Source organism: Metarhizium brunneum, chromosome 1 (assembly GCF_013426205.1).
Source record: "Metarhizium brunneum chromosome 1, complete sequence".
NCBI lineage: Eukaryota > Fungi > Ascomycota > Sordariomycetes > Hypocreales > Clavicipitaceae > Metarhizium > Metarhizium brunneum.
This window is the reverse complement of record NC_089422.1, coordinates 5,675,660-5,692,756: the sequence shown is the minus strand read 5'-3', so window position 1 is coordinate 5,692,756 and position 17,097 is coordinate 5,675,660. Positions and strand designations below refer to the sequence as shown.

Sequence of the window (17,097 nt, the reverse complement as noted above, 5' to 3'; positions counted from 1 at the left end):
CTGGCGGCGTTGAAGAATTGATGCTGCGACAAGGACCGGGTAATCGGGCTTGGAACACAACTTAGTTTTCCAAGGGACCATGAGGGACCAGAGGTCTCTATAAGTACATGAAGTCGCTGAGCGTCGGAGGCCTGCGGCATCTCTTAGTCTCATGATGCCTTCTTTGTTGTCAATTATGTAACCGTTGTTGACCCAGCGCCTTTGTTGTGGCCTGACCGTGTGACAGATGCCGTGTTTGACAATACGAAAATAACAGACATCCTTTGTACCAAATATTCCTGACTGGATGGAGGTCCTGAAAGAATGGCCACGGGGTCAATAGCATGTTGATTGGCACTCATCAGCGCCGCATCATCGAGCAAGGCTCCGCGAAGCCAACTTGTGTGACTTGTCATGCTGGAGAAAATGCCGTCAGCAACACCTTGTAAGAAATATGACGTCAGTAGTTCATCGGACAAGGCTTCCCGTGCTTTTCAATTAGCACAGATGAGCTGAACTTGACACAGCGCTGAATGGCTGCGCCAGATAACATTTAAGCTGAAGTGCTTGTTAAGCCCCGAACAGCGGCGGCAATTTCCACCCGATTCGGTGGGAAGAACGGCGTCTATGTACTTCGCAGATGCACATCCTGTGCTCATGTCCAAGAAGTCAGCGATGATCGAGCTGTTTCTATCACAGCTTTCGTCATACCCCCAATGTCTGCACATCGAGTTCTATTGTTCCGCCACACTTCTCGAGAGAGTTGACAGCTTGCGGGTGTGGTCGCTCGTGGCGGTGCCTTCTGATGGCTTCCTATGGCAACTGATATTAAGTCAACTATTCCCTTGGCCGGCGTCCGGAAGCATTTTGCGATACAGTGGCGAGGGCAACTAGAGTGGTGCGCGTGGTTGTCGCATTGGCAGTGCCAACTATCCCATGAACTGTTTGAGAATTGAAGCTGCAATGAGAAGAGACCCAGATACTAAGAGCTGCCGCATGGATTATATTGCTACGACTAGCCATGTTCAACGGAAGAAACCTCTAGACCCAGCCAGGGCGCTTTACACCGCGTCTTGCCAGCAAAACCGGTTGACTTCTTCCCTCACCGACACCACATGTCGACCTCGACATTTCGCAGCTGTCCCAGCAGCTCAAAATTCAGACCACTCTGCCTGAAGGCAACTATTATCAACTCAAAGCTCGCCTCCAATGAAGCAACGGACCAGTCCCTTTCGTCGAACCTGGGAATCTGAGGGATGGACTCTTGAGAAACAAGAGGATCGACCCAACTGACTTCGACCTTGTCCGCCAGGACCAAGCTCTTTGCCAACTCCAACCCAGGGGAGTTTATCAGATGAGCCTGTCCTGGCTTGAAACCCATACCAACCACCAAGATGCGCGGCCGACAAAAGGGCAGCCGTCTACACAGCCTCGTCACCACCCGCTCTGCAATTTCCCCCGGCCGGCGCGTCATTTTCTCACACGCCGCCCGTAGAATGGGGAAGCTGTTATTGGAAAACAGGTAGTAGGGATTGACGGGGATACAATGGCCTCCTACCCCAAGGCCAGGCATAAGAGTAATATAGCCAAAGGGCTTGGTCGCAGCCGCACCGCACACTTCAAACGGGTCGATGCCGTGCGAGACGCAAGCATCCGCCATTTCATTTGCGTAGGCAATGCACACCATTCGCTGGCAGTTCTCGTACAGCTTCGTCATCTCGGCCACCTCTGGGCTCGACACGGGAGTCACCTGGTCAAAGACCCTGGAGTAGAGCTCGTGTATGGCGGCCAGCGAGCCCGGGACCTCGTCGTCCAGGCCGGAGATGATCTTGGGTATGGCGTGTGCGGGAGGCTCTGTCCGGCCGGGGTCAACTCTCTCGGGCGACATGCCTGCAAAGAGGCCCCTGTTCCTCGCGAGCGGTCCGAGATATTCGCGCGTCATGCCGACGGCGACGGAACTCTCGATGATGACTGTTGATCCTGGCCGCGCGATCTGGGCGACTGTGGACAGTGCGTTGCGGAGAAACGACGAGTCGATGCGCTTGTCTGGTAGCAGGAGCGTTGGCACTGATATGAGGAAATGTGTGGCCTGGCTCATTGCTGATGGCGATGATGAAAAGCTCACTCTGTCGTTGCTCTCAAAGGTTTTCTTGAGATGATGGATTCTGAATTCGGAAATGTCGTATCCGAGAACATTGTACGCTCTTGAAAAGACTTGAGCAAGGTGTTGTCCAACGTAGCCGACACCGATGATGGCTACTAGAGGTTGCGTTGTGACGGAGATGGGATCCGTGACTGGCAACACCTCTTGCTCGAATTCGGCCTTTTCACCAGGAGGCGTCAGATCATAGTGAATGCGATTGTCAAGGTCAAATGCAGTGGCGCATTCGTCGGATACAACAGCTGCCGGAGTCTGAAAAGAAGAGCTTTCAAGCTCGAAGGGTGCACTGAGCGGATTTTTCATCATGATCGGAGTAGCGGGTTGGCTCACTGTCACAATGGTTGTGAAGCTCCATACTCAAGTTCGACATGTATCTACATGTTATATCTATTTCTTTCATCTCGAGGTGAATAGAGACGTGGAGGGACTTGATTGTTGGTGCCGCGTCATATTCACTTTATGACTCGCACAGAAACATCTAAGCTGTCCTCGTTTGCTTTGTCAAAAGCACGCCAGAAAATGTTACATGGCTTGAGTAAACAGGGCAATCACAGCATCAACGACCTTTCAAGCTTGAAGATTACGAACAATGCTGCAGGGTGGCTTCGCTTCACCTTGGGCTGGGGCTGAAAAGTTGGTGGCATTCCGGATCCAGGACACAGAGTCTTGCCGTTCACATTGAGTTCAACATTTTATGCAGTAACCAAGTACGACCAGCCGGGAGGGCTTGAAATATGAGTCAATCGGCGCTGTTCCGATGGTGTCCCACGTTCGGACAAACAGGATATGCATAAGTTCTACTGACCCCCCGCAAACCATGTTGTGTAATGCATGGATGGCTCGTATAAATTGTATTTCCCGTGGGTTTAATAATAGAAATTCGCGTTTCCTCCCTCGGGTTTATTTCTTCCCATGCAATACAGCGAATTGCAAGGAACGCCCACCTGATGTGCCACTGCTGACCTGCGAGAGTCTCATACGAGTGTTGCCTATCACAGCATGATCGGGATGGAAGAAGAGGGAACACAGAATAGTTGGTCATACAACTTCAGCTATTTGAAAGTTTCACTGGTCATTGGCGGGGACTTTCCATCTCGTCTTGTCCGAGCTGCATCCAGGTAAACTACGTAACTGGTAGCATCATCGGATGGTGAGTTGTCTCGGCCAGCCCCAGACATACAGCCAGTTCCGCGTGGCCATGTCGGTGCGCTTATCCCGGAAAGGAAATAACCCTATTCTATTACCCGGAGCTCGGGTGTACACTGCTGGTTCGTGCCCAAAATGAGATATTCCATACATTGGCTACTGGTTGCAAGGAGGTGTATTTCCGCCCCTCCTGTCTGAAGATCCACCTGAAAAAAGCTATATTCAGGATGTTTTGGCAATATATTGAAGCAACTGTGAGCTGTGAAACCACGTAGGCCAAATATTTCATGTTCATTTGCTGAAACAGCTGAGCTGGGTGTCATATGTGTCGTCTATTGATACCTGTCCATCCACAACCCTGACACTTCTGCGCCAAGAATAAACACGCGTCAATATCGCCAAACGTTAATTATTGGAGATCAGTTTAATATTAGAAATGGCTTGTGGCACGAAAGAGTGCTTCTATAACAAGCGTGTACCTACCGGAACCAGAAGCCAGAACCACTGTCGTAATAGACTCACATCCCTTACTCCATGTCATGTCATGGAACTATGTCATAAAACTACCCTCGCTCCCAATCCCGAAGCAAACACAGTCTATTTATTCGAGTTTTGTTCTTTTCTAGCTGCATCTAGCTCCTTTTTGTATCCAGGAAACGGCAGGGACACCAGACCCTACTCAACCGCAATGACACCAAAACTCGGCCTCCTCCTCGCTGTGTACTTCCAGAGCCTGCTAGCCTTCCGTTTCAATCGGGAACTAGTCGCCAATGAAAAGCCAATGTGCGGTCCCGGCGAGGGATCATGTGAAATGGGTTCATGCTGCTCAGAGATAGGGTTCTGCGGCACCACAGCGGAGTATTGTTCAGGCTCGCAGTGTCAACTAGACTACAGTCATACTTGCGATACGCTGTGAGCATCGAAACCAGATTGGCAAGACTTTGATGTAATTGGCTAACGAATAGAGATAAGGGTGCCTCCTGATGGCAGTGACACTTCAGAAATACCCCGGCCACGGGTTGGAAAAGTCCCATATGGTAACTGTTCACAGAGTTTGCGGGAATGGACACTTTGGACTAACGATTTCAGGGCCCATGATCACATCATGCAAGAATCCGGGGATGGTGGCTCTGACGTTCGACGACGGCCCCTACATCTACACCACGGAACTTCTGGACCTTCTCGCAGCGCACGAGGTCAAGGCCACCTTCTTCATCACGGGTGACAACCGCGCCAAGGGACATATCGATGACCCGGCGACGGCATGGCCGAGTATCCTGCGGCGGATGTACAACGCGGGCCACCAGGTCGCCAGTCACACGTGGACACATCGTGACTTGACTGAGGTCAACGAGACGGTGCGGCGGGCAGAGATTATTCACAACGAAATGGCCCTTCGCAATATCCTTGGCCGAATCCCCACGTACATCCGGCCCCCATTCCTGGAATGTTCTGCTGGTTCCGGGTGCGAAGAAACCTTGGGTGACTTGGCGTACCACTCCATCTCGGCCAACTTGGACACCAAAGACTACATGTACGATGACCCGGCCCTCATACAGAGGTCAAAGGACCGCTATTCCAGCACCCTGTCTCCAGATTCGAAAGAGAACTCGTACATTGTGCTGGCTCATGATGTTCACGAACAGACGGTACACAATCTGACAGAGTACATGATCAGTCTTGCGAGAGAAAGAGACTACAAGCTCGTCACGGTGGGCGAATGCCTAGGGGACCCTGAAGAGAACTGGTACCGTTCGGCAGAGACCAGGACCGTTGGGAAGAGGAACCTGTGCTCGGGACCGGCCAAACCGCAGGTCACATCTGTCTCACCTCCGCTGAATACGACTACCAAAATATCGCCCAACCAACGCTGCGGTGGGAGCACAGGATATATCTGTCCGGGGTCCGGGTTTGGGGACTGCTGCTCCCACTGGGGATATTGGTATGACCCCCTTCAAGCGTAGTCGTTGCCCGCGAGTTCATTTGCCTTTTCGCTGACCTTGTCATACCAGCGGATCGACGCCCGAGTTTTGTGGCACGGGGTGCGACAATGACTTTGGGGACTGCGATCCATCCCCGCAGGGTGTTTTGGATACAACGAATGGCCTGTGTGGCGCTCGGTACTCTGCTACCTGTCTTCACTTTGCGGGAAAGACGTGCTGCTCAAAGTATGGATATTGGTATGTCCCGTTTCTCGTCGCCAAGTTTATTGGTGTTCTGACCATTCAAGTAGCGGGAGTCAGGTTGAGCATTGTGGTGAGGGGTGCCAGGACGAGTACGGTCATTGTGACTGAAAGACGGTATTTTGGGTTCAAGGTACATGTGGAATAATTGGTTTCTGCCTTTTTGAGAAGAGGTTAGGGTTTCCGTGGTTTTTTCTCGGATACGCTTAATACTTTGCTATCGAAATGTTGCATTCTTTGCTCCGATGATGTGCGAGATAGCCAGGGCTACTGTTCAATTCGATTGCCTGTCGATCTCTTGACTGTATTCACCAAATACGCTGTAAATCAGACTATGTCTCCCATTTAGCCACATTTTGGCACCAATTCTTTGGGAACGATGGACATTGAAGAGAAAGCCGTTGATATCCGAATTCACCGGCGGTGCCCGTTCGAGACGGGCAGATGCCGCCGATACACGATATGTCAGTGCTGGGCATATGAGTACCGTCGATGGCAGACTTGGACAAAGTAGAATTAGAGTCGCATTAGGACGGCTCCGGGCACTGTAGTAGCAGTGCATACTCGCCAAGCACTTGTGCTCGGTTACATGTTGCTGTCGCCAAGTACACCGAGACTCCTAAACAGCATCATGTAGCCGAGCACAGGTGCTGGCCGACCGTTTGACTGGACCGTTTGCAAGCCCATCTCGGAAGTGTATTCCATGCTGTAACACTGGTACAACCACAAGGCTCAGGACACGAGATTCTCCACCGCTGGGGAAGAATTCCTGCCGTGTAGCGAAGCATGCTGTTGTATTATCCCGGAATTCCCATGTGTCGCACGTCGTACGGGGCACCACCATCATCTTTGTACGTTGCTATGCAATCTTCTCTTGTACAGGAACCATGTCTCAGCGTAGCCTTGTATGATGTATCTCGGGTATTGCGGGAATCGTGAGGATGCATTTCCGGTGCATGAATGGAAACACCTAGCCACCATGAGCTTAACAACACAGCAAGCTTGCTGCTTTCTAAGAAACAAAGTGGCTTCCGCCAAGAGTTTTCCAATGACCATGGGACTGTTTCACCTTTCCGTCGTCAATAATGAATGATTGGCAGTGACGTTTTCCCAAGACTGCCCACCACTGTGGTGGTTCACAATGCAACCCCTTGTCCGGAATCCGAGAACATGGCTTTAGCAATATGTATAGACTGATGCCGCTGCTGGCTCCGACATGCCCGCATATCTCACCCAATGTGAGCTTGGCTCAAAAGAACGGCTGAACTGGCGTTATTTGGGAGAAAGGCAGGCGCTGCAAGAGCTATCGTGGTACCAGCATGCAAGGTCTGGGGGCTTCGAGCGGCAAGGTGTACGAGAAGACGGTATTCGAGTCGATATGTACTCGCTCGACTTCGTATTGTGACTCGTAGCCTTGTCAATGCTAGCCCTCGGCACTTCTTTGTTTGATGATGACGTTCTCGGGCAGGCAAACATGCTTACCCCGGCCCATGGCTGGCCAAGATACATGCCCTATCTAGATGAAGCCTAAAGCTTGCGCAACAAGAGTTCAATAGTCTATGGATTGCTTATAGAGCCGAGCCGTATGACTATCACCGGGGCCAATGTACCTGGACTTCATTTACATATGCCCTGAATTGGCAGGCGAAGGGCTCAGCCTTCACATTTCTTAACCTAACCTCCAAACAGATCCCGCTCTTGCACAGCCTTTACTATTCATTGATGGAGAGTGCCTTTACCTTCTGAAGGGACCGGCTACGTCTTCGCATTCGCAAGGCGGGATTCGCCCAAGATGGGGAATTCCAGGCTCGATTGGCCCCTACCAAACAATATAAGAGGCTTGCCACCGATACATTATGGACTACATCCACCAGTATCGTTTCGAGAACCAGGATCAAGATTGCTCAATTCTAGCGACTCGGTAAATATCGCCAAACCTTGTCCATTGCCTACTGCTAACAGTGTCTAGACACTTGCTCGCGCAACGCCACGGGCGCCAGGTTCCCAAACCCCACGTTCCATCGAGTCCGCAACATCTGTTGACTCTCAATTCCACACGTCGAATGTTTCACTATGGGGAGACGTGCGGCAAGAAGAAGCCAAGCTGCGATGGGACGCGGAAGAAGAGCTGAAGAGAGTATCCAAGGAACTCCTTCGGCTTCAAAAATGGGCGCTGATCACAGGGCTCGTCGTCTTGAATTCTGCCCTCATCACCATAAGTCTTCTGCTACCACAAGCAGTATACCTATTCCTGGCCTTGCTTAGCTGCAACACCATACTGCAAGCGGGAATGGTGGTATGTATCGTGGCTAATGTGATATGGATCAAGATTATTTGCGGCTGTCGTAAAAAGAAGAACACGGCGCCCGCGACACCAGAAAGAATGGTTCTTCTGCTCCCTTGTTACAATGAGACTAAGGAAGAAATAGCGCGGTCGCTAGATTCCCTGGTTTCTCAGAAAGGGATTGATGAACACGCGCGACTCGTGTTCATCGTCGTGGACGGAAATGTACGTGGTCCCGGAATGGAAAAGACCACGCAGGACTATTTCCTCGAGGACATACTCGAGCCAGGGACTTCCAAATACTTCGAAAACGGGTACCGCGCAAGGGATGGACTGTTCATGCCGGTCAAAACCCGAGTAGGTAGATACAAGGGCATACCGTTTGTGTTTGTGGGAAAACGATATAACCAGGGCAAACGCGACAGCTTGTGCTTTGCCCGCTCCTTCTTGTACCACTTCAAGAAGCGGTCGGTAAACGCTGTGACAATCTTCAACAAGGAACTGTTTGAGTATCTCGGCAATTGCCTGCTAGAAAATGGCCTGCCCAACGTGGACTACCTGGTCGGCATGGACGCCGACACCGTCTTTGACGACTTTTGTGTCGTTGAGATGGTCAATACCATTCGCAAGAACCCCAAACTGGTCGGGGTTTGCGGCCACGTTTGCGTCGACTTTGACGGGAACAACTTTGGTCTCTGGTCCCTGTACCAATCCGTCGAGTACTCCCAGACCCAGGGCTTAAGAAGAATGTTCCAGTCGAGGATCACGGGCAAGGTCAACTGCCTCCCTGGGTGCTGTCAACTCATCAAAGTGGATGAAGCTACGTTTGGAGACACTGTCCTACGCGAACGCTTCGGATACTGCCCCAAACCGAATGATGTCATGACGCAGCAAATCATGGGCAACTATTCCGAAGACAGTATCCATGCGTCCATCATATTCAGTCTGTTTCCCAAGAAACAAACGGCGCAGGCCCTCCGCTCCAAAGCATTCACCATCGTCCCGCAGACGTGGAAGGTGTTTCTATCGCAGCGAAAGCGCTGGGCGCTAGGAAGCATCTCAAACGAGTTTGTCATGATCTTTCGGCCGGGAATCATTCTCGTTGAACGGCTGCAGAGCATCGTCGCAGTCATGACGTGGGCCATTACGCCGTTCATCATTTCCGCGGTGGCGCAACTGATTGCGCTCTTTGCCAAGAAGGGCGCAAAGGTTTTCGAAGATGAGATATTCGTTGGTTTAATTTCTGTTCTCTGGGTTAGATATGTAAGTTCTTCAACCACACAGCCCGGGGTTTGTGGACCGCGATTCGGGGTGACACCAGGTTTGACTGACCACAAGTCCATCTAGCTGTACTCTTTCTGCATCGGCTTTTGGCTTCCAAGAAATAACCTACAGAGACTTCAATATTTCGTTGGATTCATTATCCACTTTTTGTCGTCGCCGTTTATAAACATCATCATCTTAATATATTCATTGCTTTACGCAGACGACTTCAAGTGGGGTAAGACGAGGGAAGTTATTACCTCTGATGGAGAGAAAGGCGACGGGCTTGGTGGGCGAGGGACGCACTGATGAAAGCACATAGGTGATGAGGCACTATTCGTATAGATAACTTATTAACTTATTAACTTGGTAGATTACACACCAGCGTTTGTATCTCTGTCGGTCGCGTCAGTGGTTGCTTCCAATCTCTATACTGGCCCAGAAAGCTCTAGAGTTCATCAGTCTACTGGCTCCTGAGAGACAACGCCGCCTATTCCAGCTTCTCTTGCGGTCGGGCTACTCTTCGGGACTGTTATATTAAGTTGCTCTCTAATACGTTTCTCAGGTGCATCGGGTAGGCAGGCAGATGAAACACATAGAAAGTAAATAATGAAACTGTGTTCTATCTGTTCTCAGCTGCAGGTTCGATTACTGGTTTATTGCAGTAGTGACATGGGAAATCCATCATTCGGTTTCAATCATATCACAGAAGTACTAACGGTGTGATGGATCCTGGGGCAGAGCAAAGAGGGACTGATCAACGTTCACACAGGAGCTCAAATGCACAAAACAAGCATCAATACTCTAAGCTACCTGCAAAGGTGTGATTAACGATCAAAAAAAAAAATAGGAAGGTACTGGAGGCAGTGCCCGCCATCAATGGGATAGTTCAACTGACTTGAGCCCCAACAAACGGGCCAACAAACAGCCAGAAAACAAAATCGAGAACCATGAATGATATAAAACCGCAGAAAATTTATCATCAAACTAAAAAGAAAGCCAAAAGAACCCAACGTGTTCCACTTTTATTGGCCTTCCCTGGCCCTTTAACACAGTCCAATGCCCTCACTTCTCGACAACCTCGATTTTAATCTTTCTTTGGAAGCCGGATCCGGGCGACTCTGCCCGCTCCCTGCAATGCCAAGTGCACATTTCGGAGCATCCTGCATGGCTCAAAATACTTCTCGCCAGTTCGACCAATGACCATCACGCCCTGGAATGGTGCCTCCGGCTTCAGCACGTCGCCAGTGACATTAATATCCCCGACGATGATGAGGCCAGACCTGTGGCGACTCAGCAACACATTCAGCCGGTGCTCGTCAGAGGTGAACCCTGGACCCGAACTAGCCGTGGTCCCCATGATGATCATCACAATGTCACTTTCTTGGCCCTGAAAAGAGTCCACCGTCGCGGTCGGGCGCATTGGTTTCAAGGCAGCAAACTCTGGGCGCTTTCGAAACTTCTCGATGGTGCCAACATTGGCCAAGTAAGGCGAAATAATAACCATGTTTTGCGGTCTTGCACCCGAGCTCTTGATGAAGTTTACCAGGATCTTTAGTCCCAGTGTTACCTGGTCGGGGTTTCTCGTCGAACCAGAAAACTCATCCTGGGAGGACTGGGAACCCTCGCAATGGACAAAGACTGGAAGAAGCTCGCCAGCGGGAGCAGGCTTGATTCTTGGAAACTTTCGACAGAGATAACTCTCCAGTTTGCGGCCAATCTCATGATGGGGGAGGTCGATGGCGCATCCAGGGCCGTAGGTGAAAGGAATGTCTCTGTAAACCTCGTTATACGTGAGGTCGAATTGTCCCTCCGCCATCCGAAGCAGGACACGAAGTCTGTATATGGGCCAACCCATGGACTTGAAGTGGTGGATGGGCGAAATCGCGCCATCTCCCGCGAACCTATTCAAGGAATTGCCATCTTCGTCTCGCTCTTGCTTCGTCATCACAGTTGGCGGCAGTTGCTTTTCATCGCCAGCAAGGAGACACGGCTTACAGGTATTGCCCCAGACACATAGCAGGTCTGGCCGATTCATGTTGGCAGCCTCGTCGAATATGAATCCTCGGGCCTCCCTCTTTCTCCAGTCACAGAAAGGCTTTTTGCATGCGAGGTATGGTGTCGTTGCAATGACATCGGCTACGGATAGAATGCTTGTCATGAGACGCCTGACGGGTGAGTCGCGGCCATCTATCACTTCCAAACCCCTTCTCTTATACTTTTCCCACTCAATGATGCCCATTGCAACTTTGCCGAGGACCGCCAAAGAACCATCCTTGTCGCATTTCTCGCGAATGGCGTGCAAGCTCTCTTTGTCGTGTGGACCAAGCTGTCTCACAGCGGGAGATCGGATAACTACCAACACCCAGTAAGCCAACGACAAATGTAGTCTCCATTTGGAATTCCTGGACCATGACGATTCAATAGTGGCGTTACTGGCATCCTGGGGATTCTGCAGGGCATTTTTGAGGGCCTTTAGCTCATCGTCGATCTTGAATGCACGGATAATGAGCTTTCGATGATACTTGGGTGAAAGGCCCTGTTGACTGAGCTTATCGTTTAGACGATTCGTCACCCGATCACTAATAAGATCCAGTCGTGCTGCGGCATTATCCACAGAGATGTGCGTAGGTCCCGATAAATATAACTTCCCTAAAGTCTGAGCCATTGCAACGGCTCCAATAGCAAGGGCGGTCGTCTTTCCAAACCCAGGCGGCTTGGAACATGGACTGGTAAGTATTCGGAAGCTAACCTTCAAAATGACTATTACAGGGAAGAGAACTCACGGCGGTTATAATTCCGAGGCCAAGCGGTCGATTGCATAGATACTCGGTGAACCGAGAGCGGTCCTCGGGCAGGGCCTCCTGCATCAGGGAATCCACAAAATCGCGATCCGTGATTCTCAGGAGTGGAATATTTGGCAACGGATTAAATGGCGTATAGGGGATACCGAGGGCATCGGAAAGGAGAAGATTCGATATCGCAGTCGTAATCTTACCGCTTGCTGACGTGGGCTTGCCTTCAAAGGTGTTGTAGAACCCAGTGCCCAGGAACAAATCCCTTTGAACACTCATGAGAAGTTTAGCATTATCGAGCATTTTTTTCATTGTTGCCGAATCTTTCTTGGCCTTGGCTCCTTCTTCAATCATCTCGTTGAGATTGTATGGGTTTGCGGAACTCTTAAGGAGACAAACCCCTTCGTTGACTTTCCGCTGGAAGTCCTTCAGGTTGGCGTCAAAACGTAAGGAGATGCAATTCTATTGCTCCTTGCTATTTTCAAAGGCATCGTCGGCACTGGACCGATCTCGAAACTCTGAGATTTTGAATCGTGAATCACACGTCTCCCGCAATGGAGCCCGTCGAATGTAGAGAACTAGCTCATGGGCTTTGATTGGGTGTGCCTCTAAGACATCAATATGCTTTATGGATGAAGTATCCACGATCACCGCATCCCATGGGTCGTCTCTAGGCCTGGTCCCACACCTCGATGTAGTCATATCGTTGACTGAAATCTTGAGCTTCCCTTCCCTTGAGAGACGGCGCCAGGAGCTCTCAAAATTGGTTCGAAAGTATGGCGGAAGCGCAACAATTGCGTATAATAGCTGGTCTTCCCATGTCTTCAAATCTTCGTTGGCCGGGACAAAGTAGGCTGGCAATTTCGTTCCCTCCATCTTTTCGGCATCTTCTTGCACCCACATAATATCTTGGATCTGGGATTGCGATAACACGGTGAGCAACTCGTTAATGTCATCAAAGGATGTGCGCGGGAAGAACTGCCGGCCTTTATTCTCCTCCAGCATTTCGTAGTATTCGCTCTCTGACTTCCACTTATGAGACCTGCCGTATGGATAACGGAAAGGCCGCGGAAGGACGTCAAAGTTCCAGTCTTCGCTGAGTCTAATATTCTCTGATGCGACGACAAAATGGTACCTTCTTTGCGCCAACAGTCCCGTGAGAGTGACATTATCTATAATAGGCATGTTATCGTGCAGCCACTTATCGGCAATATGGCCCCTATTGGCATAAGGCATGCCATAGCCTTCAACGATAACTTGAGCGCCAGATTTCAGGATGACATCAACAAGATAAAGTTCTCGCTTTTCATCTGGAAAACGGCTCCGTATTGAATCATCCGCAGGCCATATATCACGCACGACATTATATCCAGGAAACTTGACCGTGATGGTATACGTTTTAGTTGGCACTGCTATTCCTTCCGAATCGGACCCTATACATGATGTTAGTCTTGCCCAAACAAGAGGGAAAAATCATGAAGGAATGCTTACAGCGATAGCATATGCCAAATCCATTTTCCTCATTATCTTCACCAAAAGGAAAATGGATGTCAAAACCTAACCAAGCTGTCTTATCAGGTATATTTTTAGCAATCAAATGACTGCCAATATCTGATATTCCGAGGCCCTTTCCTGCAAAAATAGAGCCGTTGAAGCCGCCAATCAGTATTGCGCAGTCTTCTGTGACGAGCCGCTCCATTATTGCCAAGGAGTGCCCAAGCCGCTTGTGAAATCTAGAGCGAATATTCCAAATACGAAGGTATTCTAGGACATCAGATAGAGTGCCGCAGCTTAGCTGTGCAGAATGTAGAACTCTGAAGAGTAGATAGTAGACGGTTGTCGAGTCGAAAAGAAAAAAAGCGCGAGCGACGAGAAGAAAAAAAGCGCGAGCGACGAGAAAGATCGCCACTAATTGCAACAACTTGCTGCACATGTGCCTTTGCCTCCCCCGTTTATTGTGATGTAATTTTTTCTGCCTAGTAAATTGTGGAGACATGGGCAAGATATCCTTGAGTGAATCAGAACTGATCCTTCGGTGAATCAGAACTGAACGAAACGTGAGCTATGTATGCGACTCTTAGACGTGAAGGTGAGAAACCAAGAAACTTGACGCTTAAGACAAGAGCCAACGGCGCACATCTCACGCTGCATATTGCGACAGTTAGGCAAGAGCCGCTATCGATTGATCTTTTAGCTCTCTCTATTGTCCCACAGTCAGACTTGATACCCATCCGTGATAGTTGTTGTAGCTCTTTGCTCAATCTTCAAGCCCACAAATGCCGGCATTGCGAACCGGCTTCGCCGTCTTCTGGCATTTGGCTGACGCTTGCATCCTGCTCTCATTTACTTTCGATACAAGTGATACAAGAATATGAAACGACTTGAACGGCCTGGGGTTGCGAAAATGAAGGTGTGACAGCTAGACTCCTTTCACAAACCACGCTGATTATAGATAAGTGCCCAAAGAAAAGGATTCTCGTCAATATTAAAACGAAACGGATCCCAACGTGGCTAGCAATAAGTTCAAGATTAGATCATGCCACATGTGCACGCTCAGTCGTGTTTGCCTCTACTATCGGCCGTTCAATTCTTGCCGCTGTCTTCTTTCAGCGAAACAATGCGGTTAAGAACTACATGATCATCAGTGGTATCAGGGTCGACGGTCTGAGTATGGCAAGCGTTGTTAGAAACTCTGCATAGAATGCACGATACCTCCAAAGGCACGCGGATTTTCACGATGAATGAAGATTGTACACCTACAAAATAACCAGTGCGCATGGCCTGGAACCTGACGCTTTCCGGAGCACTGCCCTCGTTGTTGGCAGCAACCTTGGGCCAGGGAGCAGTCTTGCGCACTTCATCGAACCCACTCGAAATCAAAGCACCAGGATAGATCGTCTCGCTATCAGGACGAATATCGTTCCTAAACCCGCCTTCGGTTTGCATCGGATCATCCGACTTGAAGAGGGGAGCGTGCACACGCACTTCTACCGCTCTAGATCCCTCCGGCACCCAATGGATATACGCCTTGGGCTTTTTGCAGTCCTTGTCGAATACAGCTCGGACCTCAGTGACGATGCCTGTGGTTGGGCTCTTGGAAAAGCTCACGACCTTGACTGGGTATGGCGATTGGATGAGCCCGACCGTCTTCCCAGGTGCTAGACGGAAGTAGTCCTTACTATCAGCCTCTCGGAAATCGGACCGCTCTATAAAGAGGGTTTGTGTCAGACGCTGGGTGTGGCCATTCAACTCCGACGTGGGAGATGGAATACGGCGCTCGGAGATTCCAGGATCAATTTCGTCCTCAATCACCAAAGCCACAGGGTCCAGGACAAGCATCAGACGAGGCACCGTTGTTTCCAGGTACTTTCGAACAGATTGCTCAAAACGGTTCACTTGAATGAACGTTCTCGAATTCGTGACTCCGAGTTCATTGATGAAGGATAAAATCGCACCAGGTGGAACGCCACGTCGGCGCAGGGCTACCAGAGTGTAGAGACGAGGGTCATCCCAGCCTCGGACGATTTTGTCTTCGACAAGAGCTGACAACCCTCGCTTGCTCATGATGGTTCCATTCAAATTCAGTCGGCCTACATCATGTCAATTTGAAACTCGAAAGCAAGGAATAGCGGCATTGCATACCAAATTCCCTTTGCATGGGTTCATAAACCTTGAGGCTCTTGTTGAGCCATTCGTAGCTCTCCCGTGACAATACAAATTCAGATGTGCAGAGACTGTGAGTCACCCCCTCCAAGCTGTCGCATAGACAGTGTGCAAAGTCATAGGTTGGGTAGATGTTCCATCGATTCCCGGTTCTGTGGTGCGGAGTTTGGTCCTTTGGGATGCGGTATGCTGCGAGATCCCACATCTGTGGGTTTGGATTCGAAATGTCTTGCTTCAGGCGTAGGAAGGCCGTTTGAGGCTTATATTTGCCGTCGCGCATCATGCGGAATTTGACCAGGTTTGTCGACACATCCTGCTCAGAGTGGTCGCATCTGTACCTCGGTCCTTCTTTGCCTTCATGTCCACCCCGCTGCCGCTTGATCTCGGATTCGTTGCAGTGGCAAACGTACGCCTTTCCCAACTCTATTAGTTGTTCTGCATAGTCGTAAAGTTTTTGAAAGTTGTCGCTCGAGTATGTGATGGCATGTGGAGTATACCCCAGCCAACGTATCGTCTCTTTGATAGCATCAATAAACCCTTTCTCCTCGGCGTCTGGATTTGTATCGTCGAACCTTAGCGGAAAAAGATTAGTGACAGTACTTGGCTACGCATCAATGTAAATGTCTTGCCTAAGAATCTTGGGTTTTGGTTAGCTCTAGGCCCATTGCTGTCCACCTGAGGCTGGATGACTTGCCGTTTTACCGCCGTGATATCGGGCGAATCCAAAGTCAACTGCGATAGCTTTTGCGTGGCCGAGATGCAGAAACCCGTTTGGTTCGGGCGGAAATCGTGTGACAACGCGCTCGGCTGGGAGTTCGTTGTACACATCCGCGAGAAAGCCCCGCGTGAACATGGCATCGGGATCAACTTGTATGCCATCCGTCTTCTCTTGCGGTGGAAGTTGTTGTTTTGGTGTATTATTTGGTTTCTCAGCTCGCGCGGCGGCAATGGCGGCCTTCCTTGCCCGCTTTTGCTGTCGTTTCTTCAGTTCCCGCTTAGGCACCATTTCGCCTGTTTCTTCATCAAGCTGAAGCTGAGCGAGAGCTTCAGTCGCGTGTTCTGGAGCCTGGCCTGCCATTTCCTCAGGGTCTTTTTACGGGGAATGGGTAGATTTGGGACGGATTGGTCAGATGAGCTTCATGAGAGAGTTTAAAAGGGGCCTGATATGGAGTTTGGAGCCGGTGGAATGGGAAAGGAGATGGAAGTAATATGACTCCCACCAACAGTAGTCTGGTGGTGAGTCACGTAACCACAGGACCTTTCATTCGCACAGGGCAACCAATGTCCCTCCCCCCCTGTTTAATGCCTGGGTTCAATTCCTGCGATCAAATTATCATCAAACACCATTCGTTTTGGCATTGTTATGGTAAAAACGTGGAACTAGTCTGTGCATCTCAAACTTGAATCGTGATGTTGCTGGACCGTGAATGGGCCTAGATATCTGATTGCAGTGGTGCATGCGGCACCTTGAGTAGGAATCCATGTGCCAGACCGTCGGAACTTAGTATCCAAGTCAAAAGTATCATCAACTGAACTTCTGCAAAGTTGCGCCTTGGTTCAGGTACGGCTGCAACTGCGAGGTGCGAGGGCCAGGCACGGAGTACCCTATATGCATTTTATGTA

The 17,097-nt window shown here is 50.1% G+C and overlaps 5 protein-coding genes across 5 annotated transcripts; 1 reads left to right on the top strand and 4 right to left on the bottom strand.

The window, feature by feature from the left end:
* Nucleotides 1-1,081: 1,081 nt before the first annotated feature.
* wbpA_1 (UDP-N-acetyl-D-glucosamine 6-dehydrogenase) lies at nt 1,082-2,446 on the bottom strand (the record flags this gene model as incomplete). The annotated part of the gene is made up of 1 exon (XM_014693339.2): nt 1,082-2,446. One exon carries the CDS (start codon nt 2,444-2,446, stop codon nt 1,082-1,084), a length of 1,365 nt encoding a protein of 454 aa, XP_014548825.2.
* Nucleotides 2,447-3,974: 1,528 nt separating this feature from the next.
* On the top strand, nt 3,975-9,361 carry CDA1 (Chitin deacetylase; the record flags this gene model as incomplete). The annotated part of the gene is made up of 7 exons (XM_014693340.2): nt 3,975-4,198; nt 4,259-4,323; nt 4,376-5,228; nt 5,299-5,602; nt 7,439-9,016; nt 9,101-9,254; nt 9,339-9,361. 7 exons carry the CDS (start codon nt 3,975-3,977, stop codon nt 9,359-9,361), a joined length of 3,201 nt encoding a protein of 1,066 aa, XP_014548826.2.
* A 742-nt stretch (nt 9,362-10,103) lies between these two features.
* Nucleotides 10,104-12,123, bottom strand: upf1 (Regulator of nonsense transcripts 1; the record flags this gene model as incomplete). Its single annotated transcript, XM_014693342.2, has 2 exons — nt 10,104-11,732; nt 11,803-12,123. 2 exons carry the CDS (start codon nt 12,121-12,123, stop codon nt 10,104-10,106), a joined length of 1,950 nt encoding a protein of 649 aa, XP_014548828.2.
* Nucleotides 12,124-12,273: 150 nt separating this feature from the next.
* G6M90_00g017020 (uncharacterized protein) lies at nt 12,274-13,510 on the bottom strand (the record flags this gene model as incomplete). Its single annotated transcript, XM_014693343.1, has 2 exons — nt 12,274-13,244; nt 13,303-13,510. 2 exons carry the CDS (start codon nt 13,508-13,510, stop codon nt 12,274-12,276), a joined length of 1,179 nt encoding a protein of 392 aa, XP_014548829.1.
* Nucleotides 13,511-14,394: 884 nt separating this feature from the next.
* G6M90_00g017010 (uncharacterized protein) lies at nt 14,395-16,552 on the bottom strand (the record flags this gene model as incomplete). The annotated part of the gene is made up of 4 exons (XM_014693344.1): nt 14,395-14,475; nt 14,572-15,401; nt 15,454-16,026; nt 16,177-16,552. 4 exons carry the CDS (start codon nt 16,550-16,552, stop codon nt 14,395-14,397), a joined length of 1,860 nt encoding a protein of 619 aa, XP_014548830.1.
* Nucleotides 16,553-17,097: the final 545 nt, after the last annotated feature.